This window comes from Microtus oregoni, unplaced genomic scaffold (assembly GCF_018167655.1).
Source record: "Microtus oregoni isolate MIOR12 unplaced genomic scaffold, Mior012 000020F_ref0000438, whole genome shotgun sequence".
NCBI classification, from domain to species: domain Eukaryota; kingdom Metazoa; phylum Chordata; class Mammalia; order Rodentia; family Cricetidae; genus Microtus; species Microtus oregoni.
The window spans coordinates 15178612-15194863 of NW_024543079.1; the positions used below are offsets into that span (position 1 = coordinate 15178612).

The window sequence follows — 16252 nt, forward strand, 5'->3', positions numbered from 1 at the left end:
TGTATTGTGTCAGATGCTTTTGGATGCGTGCGAGTGTGTGTGTGTACTTGCAGCATGTGTTCCTCTAGGCCTGTCTTACAAGTGAGAACACCCAAAGTTTCCTGGAAGAGGTGCTGGGGCTGAGATCTGGGAGAAGAGTGGTGACTTGGGAATCCATGACGTGTTAATTCTTAAATGTAAGTCCTTTGAGCAGAGCATCTATAATCTTGAGGGGCACCTGTTAGCCTCAGATACCCAGAGATAAGAGCTTGTGGGCTTGACCTGTTAAGGCTCCTGCCCACACCAGACTGTGTAGAGCTGCTGGTCCTGAAGAACTGGCAGGCTGTCGTTGCTAGTGACCCCTTACCCCACCCCTTTTGGAAGCCTCTTCCAGGCAGGGAAACCGAGGCCAGATGGGGCGGGGCCGCGCTTGGGCCAATGGGCGCACGCCCCGCCCCCAGCCAACCTAGGCGGCCTGGGAACCGCAACCCGCAGCTTTGCGAGCCTCCGAGCCATGGCGTGCACCCGGTTGCTCGCTGTGTGCTTGCTCCGGCCACCCGCGCCCCAGCCGCCGCGACACCCCGCGCCTGCCGCGGGACACGCGCTTTTCCAGGATGTGAGTAGGGCACCGGTGGGCGGGCACAGGGCTCCCCAGGTCTCGGTCTTTCGTGGTCCTGTCTCTCCCTCCACATCCAGTTGATTATGCTTCGGTCCCTCTCCCAGATTATCTGTGACCCTGCTGTTATCCCCCTGCCTTTGTGTTCCTTATACTGTCTGTGCCGCTCCGTGTCTCTCCTTGTCTCCGCAATAGTGTTACTGTCCTCCACCCCAAATATGCCCAGTGGGGCTGGGGCTCTAAATACTCAGTCACAGTAGCCATCACCAACCTGCTGGGCTGATGGGACTTGGTAGCCTGGACCTAGAAGGAATCTCTGTCCTGCCCCAAAAGCCTCAGGCCTCACCAAGGGTGGCAGAGTCCTGCAGTTGGTAAGGGACTCCCCTCATGGGCAGCAGGTGGCATTAAAACCCCCTTATATGGCTTTAGAGCATCCTGACTGCCTCAGCCACTGCTCTAAGCCCCCTATACCCTCCCCCTTCTTTTTTTTTTAACCTCTCACTGATATGCTCAGCTGGTCCTGGCCCTCTCCTGCCCCTACTCCAGAGGTCCTTGCTAGTGGGAGAGGCTGTCATGCCCCTTCCCCAATGTCCTAGTGACTCAGCACGTTGACCGTAGTCCTTCAGGCCTAAGGAGATACATTCCAGGTCACAAATGGAGTCAGTGGGCACACTAGGATGTAGATGAACGTGTCTTCATTCCAAGCTTAGCTCTTCTGTCCCAGCCCATCCCAGAGACCCCAGCTAGGCCACACTGAAGTGCTGTGTGACCCCAGTCTAGCAGTGGGCCTTCTCTGAGGCAGCCTGAGGGTTACATTGGTTGTTTAGACCAGTGACCCTGGCTGGAAGAGTTTAGCTTCCAGGACCCTGGCCTAGAGGGTTCTGTCCAGGCCATGAACTTGGTGCCCTTTGCTAAGCTGTTTTGGAGGACTGGTTCCTAGTAGGGCAGGCACTGGAGAATGCTGCTGTCTGCTTCATCACTGCCTCTGCAAACAAAGTCTGCTGACCCTTGCCATCTTCCTTGCTCCTCATGCAAATGTATATGCACAGATCCCAGCCTTTGAGATGGTCTCTTCCCCAGTCCTGAAAGGGTTAAACTCAGGCTACTCCCTCACTACTAGTGGGAAAACCAAAGCGCCCACAGAGGGCTAGCCAGTGGCTGCCAGTCTTCCACAGGCACAGTAAAAGCCTACTCAGTGAGGGTGGATGGAGAATGGACTACAGGAGGGCACGCAGAAGAGCCAGGGTGTAGGTCTGGTGAAGCTTTCACGGCTCCTCAGGACGGATCTTGGGCCATCTGTTCAAGCTTCCTCAAGCTGGGACCATGCCAAAGGCTGATCCATTAGAGGGAACTCAGGCTAGACTCCAGCTGTGGGAAGTGGAGGTACAGAGAGCTGGCCAGGAACACCCACCCACCGTGAAGTTGCCCTGCAGCAGGAGGGAGTCAGCCTTAGGGCTTGCTGTGCGGATCTTCCTGTGGTACCTTGCTGGAGACTCTGGCAGTACTGCCCTAAGCCGGCGATGCAGGGGAGCTGGCTGTCCAGCTGGGGCCCCATTGGCTTGGGAGGGGACTCCTAGCTCCACTCACAGCACCCTCTTATTTCCCTTTGGCCCTTAGGTTTTCCGCAGAGCAGACAAGAATGGTGAGTGTGGCTTCTTCCCCTCTGGTCCCACAGCCTATGTGTGCGGCGGGGCGTGGGGGTGGGGGAGTGGGGTGGTAGGAGAGCTAGGGAGTTATAGCCTAGAGTGAAGTCTTGAGACTCCCAAGTGAGAGATAAAGCTAGGGACACTGCCTGGAGAACAGATGGTATGCAGAACAGGGAACAGAGAAATATGCTTTGACCTGAAGCTGGAGCTGGGGGCTTATGTTTGACCCGAGGCTGGAGCTGGGGGCTTATGTTAAGCAGTACTTTAGCTCCATGATGGGTGCTTGTATAAGACCTCGTAAAGCCCGTACAACAGCTTGCGAGGTGGGGATTCCTCACTCCATTTCACAGGGAAGGAACAGAGGCTCAGAGGAGGACATCAATTGTCTAACCCTTTAAGTAGTGGCCCTGAGACCCAGATCACCCTAGGCTCCCTGGATGAGGTGGTGGAGCGCCCCATTCAGCCTTCACTTTTCTTCCCCATGGGGCTGCAGATTCCTATGTTTCAGCTTCCTGGTGTCCCCAAGTGCTTGTCCTTTTATGAGCCTCTTCAGATTGATTTAAGACACATGCTCTCAGTGCATTCTGTGGCAGAGGCCCAGGCCCCACCCCCCATCTTTGCTTATCACTCAGACCAAACCCCATCATCTTTAACCATCTTGTTCTGTTCTCTGCCTCTGCTTCCATCCCCCTATGCCAGAAAGCTCATTCTCACCAGAGCCAGTCTGCTGCTTTGTAGAGTCTGTCAGAAGGCTTCGCCTCCTCCTCTGTGACCCTGGAGCAAGGCTAGTTTATGGGACCAGGGACTGTGCCCCTAAGTCCTGAGCCATGCTCTGGTGTGTTCCAGACGGTTCTCTCATACTTCCATTTGACAGATACCGAGTCCCTACCAAATGTATCCTGTACGAGGAGTCTCCTTCAGCGTATACTTTTGGGTACTCTTGTCCTTTTGTCCAAAACAGTCAGGGCCACCACTAAGGCCACCACTCTAGGCTATCTGGCTGAGTGATTGTGAATGCTGCCAGGCCTTTGGGGAACCTGAATTTGGGGGCAGGATACAGCCAGGACTCAAGGATACCAACTCCATGCCTTGCCTCTCCCCAGACGATGGGAAGCTCTCCTTTGAAGAATTCCAGAATTACTTTGCTGATGGGGTTCTCAGCTCAGTGGAGCTGCGAGAACTGTTCAGTGGAATCGATGGGCATCTCACCGAGTGAGTCTAACCTGGCCAGGTTGTCCCTACCTGTGTCCCCTGCTATCACGGCTCCTTCTGGAGGCAAGGGGGTGGGGAAAGACGTCAGGGCCCAGCGCCAATTTTATCCACCCACCTACACCCTCTTCAGCGCCAGCCTTGTTGCTACACTGCTTCCAGCTGGGACCCCAGAATAACTGGGCTTGACTCACCACCCGTGCTCAGCGCCTTCATTCCCATGCAGAGGATGTCTGAGGACAGCTGGGTCCTGCCTGCCTCCGCCTGTGGATGCAGGTGCAGGAATACACATCTTCCCATGTGTCCACATACACACATCTGCTTCAAGTAGACACTCCTTCCCTGCCTCTTCACTTGGGGACACACACGCCATGAATGTGCAGAGCCACTCCCCTCCCCTCCCTTCCTTCCTCTTCTCCTTGGTGTGTATGTCCCAGACTAGATCAGCATTCAAGGCTTCAGAGGCTTGGACTGACCCCTTTGAAGTGCCTATGCCCCTCCCCCACCAAACAGATGCCATGCCAGGTTATGTAAATGGGCTGGGGACACTGGCACCTACGTTCAGTTCACAGGCCCAGGTTCTAAGAGTCTGAAGAATGTTTTCTCTTTCCCTCACAGCAATTTAGAGACAGAGAAACTGTGTGGTGAGTAGAGGCCTGTGTTGGCCCCTGTGTCCCAGCCCCTGGGCAGGCGGGTGTGGTGAGGGTACCATGGGGTAGGAAGCCGGGGGCAGCTGAGGAGTTCCAGGCTGGAGAGATGGTGTGGCTGGAGCCCCTTTTCTGCCTACAGACTATTTCTCCAAACACCTGGGCGTCTATCGGCCTGTGCTGGCTGCGCTGGAGTCACTGAACCGTGCGGTGCTCACTGCCATGGACACGACAAAGCTGGTAAGTGCAGGGAAGAGCCCGTGGGGACCTGCAATGATGGCTCGCTGCAGTGGGACTCTTCCCTGTCATAGCTCAGGGCTGTAGAAAGGAGCTGGGATTCAGACTCGGGTATTCCCACTTAACTGCCCTTTACTGCCTGATCCAGTTTCGTCATCTAAAAGCTAGAGGTGATAATGAATTAAGTGGGCCATGGTGGCTCACACCTGTAATCTCAATACTCAGGAGACAGAGGGAGGAAGATTTGCTGTCAGTTTCAGGCCAGCCTGGCTAGAGTTAGACCCTGTTGGGGGAGGAAGAGGCAGAAAGTTAGTGTTTTGTTCTTTGTTCTATTCCCAGTACCCAAAACAATTCAGGCAACATAGTAAGTTTTTGTTGACCTGATATAATTGCTGGGGGCTGTCAAGCCAGGACCTAGTAGGCATGGGCTAGGACGTAGGAGATGAGGTGATACATGTCCACAGGTACATGGAGCCTATGAGGCAGGGCCTAACCTCAGGACATGTGAGACAGGTGTCTATAGATATGTGTACCTGTTTGTTGGCCTATATTATAACCTGTGTAGACAAGTGTTGACAGCCAGGGCTCCAGACCCTTAGTGATCAAAACCAAAACAAAACAAAAAACCACCCCCTTTATGTGTTAAGCTAGGTGGTAGCTTACACTTTTTCTTTTTGGAGACGATTTCCCTCCACTGTCCTGGAACTTGCTCTGTAGACCAGGCTGGCCTTGAACTCAGAGAGCTGCCTGCCTCTGCCTCCTGAATTCTGGGATTAAAGGTGTGCACCTCCACTGCCTGGTGGTGGTTCACACTTCTAACCCCAGCACTTGGAAGAGGCTGGAAAGCTTGAGACGAAACCCAGCCTCGGCATATAGCTGAGATCCTGTCTTAATAGAGAAAAACTCTCTTTCCCCACGTCCACGGCTCTTCTGGAGGTGGGTTGAGCAGGCCTGGGGCATTTCCCAACTATCCTTTTTTTGATATTCGAGGATAGACCCTAAGGCTTTGCACATGCTAGTCACTGCCGCTCCCCTCCCCCTACAGAAAAGGGAATGCTGAGAGCTTCAAGTGAGGGGCAGGGCTTCTAGGTCCCTCATATTAAGAGTTTTTTTTTTTTTTCAAATGTTCTTTGAGCCTGGCCCAGCTGGGGGGAGGGGGTGCTGACATTCTCTAAACATGTGGTGGTTTGGGTTTTCAAATGAAAGCAAAATGAGGGTCAGGGTTAGCCCAGAAAGGGAAAAGGGTAGTCCACGCACATATAACCCTGCCAGCTACAAACACTTCAATCTGTTTATCTGGTTCTCCACGCTAGGCCAGAGTTGCCTCCTCTGTTCCTGCAGTGCCCCTGGTGTCACCAGTCATTCTGCGTCCATATAAAACTCAATCGAACACTTCTCGCACCAGAAAAGGGCCATACTCCTCGTACATGGCCCGAGTCATCCAACGGCACTGAAAAGAGTTCAGGGAGGCCATCATGGAACCTCCAGTCCACACAGCTGTGCCCCGCCCAGGCTGAGCCACCAGACAGGGCTGCAGGGCCGGGTACCCATGCCTCCGGCACTGTGCCTCTAGCTCCAGCTTCATGCGCTCCACAAAGCCCGGGAAAAGGGTGGAACCACCAGCCAGCACCACCGTACTGGCCAGGCGTGTCCGCAGTGTTGAGGGAATCTTCTGCAGTGCCTGGAAGGCCAATGTGGGCAGTCCTGGCTCAGGGTGGCCTAGGAGACTTGGCTGGAAGAGGGGTTCAGGGCAGCGGAAGCGCTCGCTGCCGAGGTACACGTAGCAGCCATCCCTCAGGCAAAAGCAGGCCCTCTGGTGGCGGGCAGGGTCACAGATATCACCCTGGAAATCTAGGGACACATAGCAGCAGCGCTTCTTGAGCTGTGTAACGGTCTTGCGGGGCAGAGCCTGCAGCTGAAGATCAGGGCACGCCGCCACCAGCAGGTCTCGAAAGTAGCGCGACAGGGTGCTACCTGCCACATTCAGACGGAAGGTGGCCTTGTGCCACGAGTGACCTGCGTAGACGGGTGTGGCGTGGCACACGCCTGCTCCCGCCTCTACAGCCAGCCCACTGAACGCTCCGGTGGAGCAGAGTGCCAGCAGTGCCGTGCTGGCCATGTGGCACGCGGGCACAGTCAGGGCCTCGAACAGCAGCTCGGCCACCTTTTCTCGGCCCTCCGGTGGTGCTGATGGCGAGTCGCTCACGAGCACGGGCCACTGCTCGGGGCGGACCTGCAGGCCTCCTACCATTAGACGCTCCCACAGTCCCTCCAGTGCGTCCCAGTCCACCACCACGCCGTGCTTGATAGGGTGCGCACGCGCCACGCCGCCTGCCAGCTCGCAGCCCGGTGCTCCAGGCAGCACTGGCCGGTCCCAACTTGGCATCAGACTTGAGCTCTTCAGCACAATGCGCGGCTGGAGCTCCCCGGCGAAGCCTGCCTTAGTGAAGCCGGAACCTTGGTCTACCACCACCGCAACGTGATCCAAAGAAGGGAGCCTGTGGACGCGGCGGGTCCTGGGCACCGACGCCACCTTCTGGGCTCAGGGTGCCCCGAAGCCCTGTGGGCCTTCTGGGCGATAACCAGCCCTCAGTTCTCAGCTCCGCCTCTGGCTACGAGGCCCCGCCTCTTAGGGCGGCGGTTCCTTTTTTGGCTCCACCCCAAAGGGGGGTGTGGCCCTGCTGTTAGTCAGTACTTAATTCCTCCTTAGGGTCCTAGAGTCCGGGCACGGCACCCAGCTTGGCTAGAGAGTTACCTCGCTGTGGAGGTGGGAAGGAATGGTTCGAGAAGAAAGGAACTTAGATTGGGCTCATTGTGACCTCAGTCTGGCCGCGTAACCCCCACTCGCTTCCTCCTGCACAGGGCTGATGGCAGCCATTTGGGAGCCCATAATAGGGGCCTGGCTGACCAGCACAGCCGATTCTTTTCCCAAACGCTTGGAGTATCTGTGTACTCCGGCCACAGTTCTAAAGAGAAAGCTCTCAACCATATATCTAGTTACAGTGAGAACTTCCCTGTGCTCAACCTTATAGACACACGGACAACCTTATAGACACGGGTCTAGTCTGACCCCTTCAGCTCTGAGGCCCACATAACCACCTAAGCAAGCCCAAATCTTTGTAGTGTTTCTTGCTCCTAAAGGTAGCCACAAGCCTGCCTCCTGGATAGACTATTCTCTTTAGGATCATTTTGGTTATAAATAGAAGATTCAGATGCACTTGAGCTAAAGATAAGGACTATATGGATACGGGATGTTTTCTGGATCACAAGGGCGGGAAAAGTCTTAGGAACAGCATGTGACCATAGGGTTGTGGTTAACTGGTAAGTTCTCTTAAAGTTCCCATTACAGTCCTGGAGAAGGGCATGATAGAGCCAATTTGGGGCAAGCGCACAGGTGCTGAGAACTGTGTGACTGGGCAATTAACTCTCAGTAGGTACTATGCTGTGAAGGGGGGGGGCACACGTTCTCGACATGTCCACAGTCTGTCCACAACTTATGGTTCCAGTGGCTTGAGACCTTCATCCTGCTACCTCTAGTCCCAAGGGAGCATCAATGTGTGACAGGAAAGGCGACTCAGAGTTTTTGTTTCCTGAAACAATCTGCTGCACTGAACTCAAGATCCTCCTGCCTCATCCTCTTGAGTGCTGGTATTACCCCAGCAGCCTACAACTGGAGATAGTAGCTTTAGGGTCTGTTCTGGAAGCTGGGTGTGGGATCCAAGAAAGCCAGCAGCTGGCTTCTCCCCTAACGTGCTGCTTCTCTCAGGAATGATACGAGGAGTAAGAATGACTTTGAAGCCCACTGGTGCCACGAAAGTACGGAAAAAGCAGGTGGCAGGAACTGAGGGCAGACAGGTTGGGGAGATGGGCAAGCACGTCCCAATTTTAGCCTTGGGCTTTAGTGGGGCTAGTGGAGAAACACTGGGCAGTGGTGGCAGGAGAAATAAACTGCCTTAGAATCGCGGTTTGGAAGAAGCTTTGGCTACATGTGGGGTAGAGGATGAAACTTGGTACCTTGGGAGAAAAGTGCTTTGACCTGAAAATTTGGGGAATTAAAAGCTTGGGAGTTACTGATCACTCGCAGGCAGGAGACAGACCAGAGAGGCTCAAGCCTTTTTTCTTTTGTGTTTTGTTTTTCGAGACAAGGTTTCTCTGTAGCTTTGAAGCCTATTCTAGAACTAACTCTTGTAGACCAGGCTGGTCCCGAACTCGCAGAGATCCGCCTGCCTCTGCCTCCCGAATGCTGGGATTAAAGGCGTGCGCCACCACTGCCCAGCTCTCAAACCCTTCTTGAGTGTTTTGCCATAGGTGGACTCTGTAGTTCCACACCACCATGGCTGGCCAGCCTCTCTGTTCTTCCTGATATGATGTCTGCTAGGAGCCTGGGACCCTCCCTCCGCCTATGAGGGATTTCTGAACGTTGAGGACTCTAGAAAACCTCAAGCCTTTGGTGAAAACAGGTTATCCCAAGCGTAGCCAAGTATAGATTGCTCAAGCCCAACTTGAGCCTGTGGGTATGGCATGAGCTGACTTTTGTGCCACAAAGATAGGTTAGGCGCAGCTCTAGCTCCAGGTCGTGGTGATGGCTCTGCTTCATTCTTACTCACCGGGGGGCCTCAGCAGGGACAGAAGTGGAAGACGCCCAGGTTGCTACGTGCTCTTTATTGAGCGGAGTCCTAGCGCGGAGGAGCCGTGCCAAGCACTCAGGGCCGCGGGCGAGGGCAGCGGCGCCGCTTGCGCGGCTGCTCCTCGCGGGGGTCGCCTTCGCTGCAGACCTCGTGGTGGGTGAGCAGACGCGCGTACAGCGGCTGCCAGCCCTGCTGGGCCTTGGCCCCGCCCCCCCGCCCGCCAGTCGCGCGACGCCCTTCCTCCTGCAGCCGTGCTTCCAGCTGCAGCAACAGCACCAGGATCCTTTTCATCTCCCCGGAGCGAGCGCCTTCGCGCCTGTCCACGCCGTCGCCTGCGCCACGCAGCATGGGGGCCACCGCTGGGAAGCATGTTGGGGCGCCGAGCGCATCCTCAACCGGCCGCCCGGGCCGCGCACAGGGGCACGCTGCTGCCTCGGCCAGCTGCTGCCGCTTGTCCAGCGGGAAAAGCAGTACGATCTTGGTCTGGGGGTGGGCGGGTTGTGATGGGAAGAACGCGCCAGGGCAGGGCCTGAAGCCACTCCCGTGCCTCGGGAGGACCCAACCTCCCGAACCCCATGGTGCCATCAGGGCCGTTCACCCCGCACCCCGGGACCCTGCCTCCTCACAGGAACCCATCGTCCACCCATGGCCCATCCACTGCGTACTTTCCCAGCCTTGATGCGGAGGTTCTCACCCACCCGGGCGGAGTCAGGGGCCTCACGCCATTGAAAGAAAGGGAAAGTGATGTGCTGTGAGGCTGTGGGCTGGAGAGAGGGAGTAAAGGATAATCCATGTCTGTGACCCCAGCGACACCTACGCCTTTGGCCTCACCCCTGGATAGAACCCCACTTTCTGCCCTTGCTTCTAGGGCCCCTATACCACCTATGTGGGCTTCAGAGACTCTCCACCTCTAAACAGATTCTCTAAGCCCTCTCATGCCCCTGGGTCTAAAGGCGCAGACTCCAGCACCCGGTATCCCATCGGGCCTCCTCCCTACTCACACTTGGCTTCTTCCGCTTGAGGTGGCTGAAGAACTGCTTGTGACGGGCCTTGTCCATGTCAGGCGGCCTGTCCTTGCTGGCCTGACTGGGTGCTTTGGTCCTCTTGTGGGAATTGCTGTTTCCCATGGTAGGACTGGTCACTGGAGGCCACTGCCCATGCTGCCTCGGCCCTGCCCTCTACCCAGGGGTCCCGTTTGGCCCCGCCCCACCAAGTGAACGGCATTGTGAGCTCACAAGTGACCTCATTACACCAAAGCTCCGTTCTTCCCCTGGACGGCTCCAGCCCCGGAGAATCTGGCCTCTATTCATTTTCATGACCTCTTCTGGGCTCAGCTTCCCAGCTGCAAAACAGGGCTAGTGCTTTACCCAAAGAATGCTTAGAAGGTGCTTAAAGGTGCACAGAGAGGAAATTTGAATCTTGGCCTGCCACTAATTAGGTGCTTAATCTTGGCCAAGGTTCAACCAACCTCTCAAGGCCTCAGACACGGAGTAGAATCAACTATGGTTCCTACAAATTATGACAGGTAAATGAGATTCTTGGGATGAGTCTGGCATGGGGTGGGTGGTTCTACCAATCAGGCTTTTTTGGTTGCACATAGCAGAAAATTCATCAGTCCTCATATACCTCCAAAGGGAAGTTACTGAAAAGGGTGGCACCGAAACAGGTCCCACAGACTTCAGGACAGGAATCGGGCACTAGTCCAGCCCTTTTGTTGTAAGCCTGGTCCACAAGGTACCATCTGGGCTGAGCCAAGGCAGGTGGTAGGCAAGCAAAGCCCGTGATAGATGTTGCTGTGGAGCACGGCTCTCCATGGCTCCCCAGGACTCCCACCTTAGGTTCGGGTGTGTGGTGGGGGTGAGGGCTTCTCAGGGCATCCTGACTGGTCAGGTATGTAGCTGGCCAGATTACTAACAGTACGGCACAACAGTGGGGGCGTTTTCAGATTGAGAACTCCGACTGCGGGCACTAGGCTCAGCCCTTTGTAGCAAGTAACGGAGGGCAGCCTCATTCAGTCCTGTGGGAGAGATGGAGGTACACAGTGAAAGCAGTTGAGGAGAGTGGGTATCCCAAGATGGTTGGCAACGGGCCTGAGGCATGGGCAGCCTCTCTGTCTCTGCCTACCTTCAGGGAACTGAGGGAAGGCTGGTAGTAGGGGCTGGGGTCAGTGCAGGCAAGTGTGTTTGTGTCTCTTCAGGGACCTGGATGTCTTGTATATGTAGCGTCTAGAAAAATCCATGCAGCAAACGTTGGTTCCAGAGACTGGTGAATGGAATAACAGAAGAGCAAACACACACAGCACACGCAGACTGTGAGCGGGTCCAACAGGCCCGTAAGAGGCCCAAGTGTAAAAGTGGCCTTACTGCCCTGCACCTTTACCCTGCCTGGCTGTGCCCAGGAACATCACTGGCTGTGGCAAAGATGAGATTAACAGAGAAGAGAAACTGAGATCCAGGAAAAGAAGTGTAGTAGTGGGCTGTGATCCTTAGGCGGCAGCCTACCTGCCAGGATGAAAATACCCCAGCCTGGACCAGGAAAGGGGCCCTCAGAAGCTGGGCACACTGGTGCCCATTTTTAACTCTAGCACTGGGAAGGTGTAGGCAGGAGGATCATGAAGCTAAAAAAGACCCTATCTCCAAACCAAACTTGAAAGTGAGTGACTGCCTGTGCCGGGCCTGCATGCCCTGAACCTGACTTCCCCTGCTACTCCCGTGAGTAAGACATAGGCAGACAGCAAGGTAAGCTCCTTCTTCAACCACACCTCTCTCCCTGCCCACAGGAGTATGAACAGGCCTCCAAGGTGGACCAGTTTGTCACACGGTTCCTGCTTCGAGAAACTGTGAGTCAGCTACAAGCCCTGCAGAGCTCCCTGGAGGGGGCATCAGACACCCTGGAGGCCCAGGCCCGAGGTCAGCGGTACGTGAGAGGGCTGTTGGCCTGTGGTCTGGTGTGTGCCTTTTGTTCTTGCATTCCAAACTCCTCAGTTCCATGGTCTACCCAACCTCTTGGACAGGAAAGCCATGAGCTGGTCAGAAGGGATAGATAGTTTGGGGACTGGGATTCAAAGACCCAGGCGATCTGCCTTGCCCCACCTAAGCTTGGTCCTGTGCTGGAATCCTGGTCTTGACCCTGTTGTGGCTCTGGGGATAGCAGGCTGACCTTCTACTTTCTAGGTTGAATGAAGAACACATTCAAGTGCAGAGCAGGTCCCGTAGCAGCCGGCGGGCGGGGCGCAGAGCCCTGAAGAGCATCAGCTGGTCACCAGCCTGGTCTCCTGGATCCTCTGATACAGGTGTGCTTACGGCAGGGTAGGATCTGGCTGCACAGGGTCCAGGGAAGATGTGCCATCTCCTATTCTCTTAGGGCTTTGCTCCGCCACTGTTCCCAGTTTGCCCTGAGAGGACTCCCAGCTTCGGGGGCCCCTGGCTGATATCCTCCTGGTCTCCCTATCAGGGTGGACTTCAGAGGCTGAACTGCAGTGGCGGCTGCAGGTCAATCGCCTCCAGGAGCTCATAGACCAGCTTGAATGCAAGGTAAGTGGCTGGGTGGCCGGTGCCCCTTGAGGACCTGCCCATGCCAAACATGTGAGGTTCGACCTACATTCTTTGCCCTTTGCAGGCACCCCGTCTGGAACCCCTGCAAGAGGACCTTGCCAAGGGGTCTGACTCGGTGAGCTTGGGAAGGAGTGCTCATGAAGAAGGGTAATGGCTGTCTACTCGGACCTGGGAGGCAGGTGCTGGGTTCTGGTTCTTGCTCTATGACCCCCTTAGGTTTTCTGCTCTCTCATCTGTATCTCTGAAAGTCAGGCCTAAGGTAGGAATGGAAGCAAGAGGGCACAGTGGGAGGTGGTACCACCGACAGGGTCAGTGGCTTGGAGGATGGAGTCAGAGATGCTGGGAGGTCCTGTCAGTTGTGGGAACCTGACCCCACAGGGTGCAGATCTGAACCATATTAGGAAGGGTGAGGTCATACTCTGAGCCTAGCTGACCCTAGTGACTAGCTGCTCTCTTGCCAGCACATCCTTGTGGCGCAGAGACAGGTCCAGGTGGCAGAGGATGCCCTGCAGGATTTTCACCGTGCCCTGTGCTGCTACATGAACTTCACAGGGGCCCAGAGCCATTGTCTACAGTGAGTCGCTGGCTAGCTAGTGGGATGTTTGAGGCGGGAAGGGGTAAGCAGGAGGGATGGTGAGCTGGGTAATCTGGGCAAGGCTCCCATGAGATCCTTGTCAGGTAGTCAGTGGTGGTCATAGCCCTGGTCCAGCCTAGCTACCTCTGGCTCTGCAGTGTGTCTGCCCAGAAGATGCTAGACCATGCTGCCTTCACCCTCTATGAGTTCTGGCAGGATGAAGCCTCCTGGAGAAGGTGAGTGGTGGTTTAGCCGCTGACACTGACTATGGGTTCTGGAGGGGTTCTGACTAGGTCCAAGTCCTACCTTCCTGTTCCCTGGCTGTGTGACTTCAGATAACTTACCTAACACATCTGGGTCCCAGATGAGATGATGTATAAAGAATGAATGCAAATTAGGTATTGAGTGCATGCCTGTTATATCAACACTGAAGGCAAAGGTAAGAGAGCTCGGAGTTCAAGGCTAGCCTGGGTTACACAGCAAATTCAGCAAAGCCCTGTTTCAAAACAAAACAAACAGACAAACAAAAACAACAGATAGTTAACACAAGTTGGCCATGGTGGCACAAACCTAAACTCCCAGCACTTGGAAGGCAGAGGCAGGAGGATCAATGATTATAAGGCCAGCTGGACTATATAACAAGACCCTATAAAACAAACTCAAAGAACTCAAGACAATGCCAGGTGCAGAGCAGGCACTCCGTGAATGTACACTGTTGTCAGTGTGTGCCCCTGTGCTGGCAGTAGTCTAGTGATGTAGGTACCTTGTTCCCATTTTACCCAGGGGGAAACTGGAAGCTAGAACAGTAGAGGAAGGGTTGGTGCTTGAGTCCAGGCAGCAGGACTAATGTTGGGTAACGAGAGCAGAGCACTGATCTCAGAGCAGATGGCTGCAGACTCTGTCTCTTCCATGGCCCTCCCAGGCACCAGCAGTCGCCCTGCAGCAAGGCCTTCCAACGCACTCTCATCGATCACCTGCAGGCCCCGGACACCCTCACCACTGTGTTCTTCCCAGGTGTGTTGTACCCTGTGCTCCAAACAGCTCTAGGACCAGGGGGCAGCCCCTCCCCCAGCTCCTGACCTCCCAACCTCTCACCCACAGCCTCCTGGTGGATTATGAATAATAACTGAGTCGGGTCTGCTTAAGCTGGTGACTCTGCAGCATGGCCCATCACTCTAGAGCCTTCTGCACTGGTCAACTCTACACTAAAACCAAGAAGTCTGCCTGTTCTCAGGCTAAGGGCCTGATCAGCTGGTAGAGGGGTTTCGCACAGGGATCAGGGACTGGGTTGCCTGCTTATTTATTTTGCTGTTTGTAGCTTCCAAGTACCTGGGCTTCTGCCTGACTCGGGAAGCCCAGATCCTGGTTCCCTTGTCCTCTGCCTTGGTGTGTGACCCAGGCAGATCCCTTCTCTCTCTGGCTGCCTAGGAGTGCCCTGCTTTCTGTTTGTTGTTTTGGGGTTAGGTTTCTGTTCTTCCTCAACCAGTGGCAGAACCAGGGCTGATGCTCAGGGACCCCCTCAAACCCTGGGACCTTGACCCCTGAGGCTAGGCCAACTCAGTCTGTAGTGTAGAAACCCAGAATGTCTATCACTCTTCTGGGTTAGATCTAGAATTTCTAGCATCAATTTGTTGTACAAGAGACCTCTGGAGTATCCTGGGTTGGTTTGCATGTCATTTGCATACCATTTGCATGTTCTGCCCCACCCATTCTCAGGGCACTATGAGAAGCCCCAAGAAGACCTTGCAGCGTAGCAATAATTTGGGCCTAGAGTTGCCTGTTGCCCCTAGAGATCTCTGAATCCAAGTTTAGGACCCCGGCACAGAGGCAATAAAGTTGGTGGTTACCTGTGGTGCTGCCTCTGTCTGTCTGTCTGTCTTCCTGGCCACCCTGACGTGAAACTCAGGGAAGAAAGCTGCAGTTGGTACTCAGCTGAAGCTGCCTCATGGGCAGAGGGAGCTTTTTCACCGCTCTCAGCTCAAGGCTGCACCCCAGACCCTGCCTCCTGAGCTCTGCCTGGGAAAGAGGATGGACAAGGTCCAAGCTCAGCTTCACCCTACAGAGTCTTCTCGGTGTTAAAAAGAGCCTGCTTGACTGAATTCCTGAGTGCACCTATCTCATGCCAGAACCTGCCAAGATAGCCTGTCCTCACCACTGTCTCTTAACAGCATATTCAAGAGTCCTAACAGCCATAACAGGGCAAGGGGACTCCTACAGGACAAGGCTGAGAAGTAACTAATGGGGATACCTTAAGTGATGCTCCACATGAAGGGGCATGGTACCCCAAGAGCACACAACAGATGGCACCTGTCTCACATGTGGGAACCACAAGTTCTGGGTGGCAGGAATGCTCAACTCCAGCTAACCAAGGGAAGCCAACAGAGGGATGTCGAGACCAGGGGGAAGAAAGAAGACTGGGGACGCAGCTGGGGAGGCAGGGCCCTCAAAGGAGCTTCATTCTGGAAGCTTTAGTAGGTGTGAAGCCAAGGCTGGTGGCCAGGGTCTAAGTGCCTGACTGCCAGATCCCTGCTGGTTGCTGGGGTGTGGCCAGAAAAGCATCTCTGCTGGCAGGAGTGCAGATCTGGCCTCAAGGCAGGGTCTTTTCTGTAGGTCTCCCTAGAGGCTTCAGCAGAGGCCTGGGTGCCTTGGGGCCAGCACCTGAATCCAGCAGGCTCCAGAATGTGCTGCCAGTATCTGATCCACATGGGCCCTGGGACTCTTTGGAGAGGTTTGTTACACACAGTGTCGTTTCAGTGTCCCCTTAGAGAGGGAGCCAGTCTGGGAGGAATAATCCCTGCTCTCAGTCCTGTGTTGCAGCCTCCCCCCGTAACAATAACAGACTCCCACAACCAAAGGCATGAGTTGCAGCAGACATGCTTGCAGTGGACAAGCCTTGGACTCCAAGAACAAAGGCAAAAAATACATCACCGTCTGTGTGTTGTGTGTATTGGCCAGAGGGCAACCTCAGGTACTAATTTAATTTGTTTTGTTTTTAAAGACAATGTCTCAAAGACCTGGAACTTGCTGAGGCTTTTCTGGCTGACCAAGAAGCCCCAGGAATCCACCTGTCTCTACCTCCCTACCACTGAGAGCTCAACCTCACCTGGCTTTTTAAAAATAAGGGTTCTGGGGACTGAACTCAGGTTTTCTATCTTGCCAGTC

At 54.9% G+C, this 16252-nt stretch overlaps 3 protein-coding genes across 4 annotated transcripts; 1 reads left to right on the forward strand and 2 right to left on the reverse strand.

Moving 5' to 3' along the window:
• The first annotated feature begins 298 nt into the window (after window positions 1–298).
• Window positions 299–14936, forward strand: Necab3 (N-terminal EF-hand calcium binding protein 3). Of its 2 annotated transcripts, XM_041670915.1 has the most exons (13): window positions 304–595; window positions 2213–2237; window positions 3345–3453; window positions 4069–4094; window positions 4240–4337; window positions 11742–11878; window positions 12136–12254; window positions 12416–12495; window positions 12581–12631; window positions 12978–13090; window positions 13249–13326; window positions 14013–14104; window positions 14192–14936. In XM_041670915.1, exons 1-13 carry the CDS (start codon window positions 494–496, stop codon window positions 14218–14220), a joined length of 1059 nt encoding a protein of 352 aa, XP_041526849.1. In that variant the 5' UTR covers window positions 304–493; the 3' UTR covers window positions 14221–14936. The 2 variants fall into 2 exon arrangements, with proteins under 2 accessions (XP_041526850.1, XP_041526849.1); XM_041670916.1 differs by lacking the exon at window positions 13249–13326 and having other exon boundaries at window positions 299–595.
• Actl10 (actin like 10) lies at window positions 5528–6893 on the reverse strand. The gene has a single exon (XM_041670917.1). It carries the CDS (start codon window positions 6718–6720, stop codon window positions 5716–5718), a length of 1005 nt encoding a protein of 334 aa, XP_041526851.1. The 5' UTR covers window positions 6721–6893; the 3' UTR covers window positions 5528–5715.
• Window positions 8368–10321, reverse strand: CUNH20orf144 (chromosome unknown C20orf144 homolog). Its single transcript, XM_041670918.1, has 3 exons — window positions 9964–10321; window positions 9628–9711; window positions 8368–9445 (listed from the first exon to the last, which is right to left on the reverse strand). The coding sequence occupies exons 1-3, from the start codon at window positions 10087–10089 to the stop codon at window positions 9038–9040; spliced, it is 618 nt and encodes a 205-aa protein (XP_041526852.1). The 5' UTR covers window positions 10090–10321; the 3' UTR covers window positions 8368–9037.
• Window positions 14937–16252: the final 1316 nt, after the last annotated feature.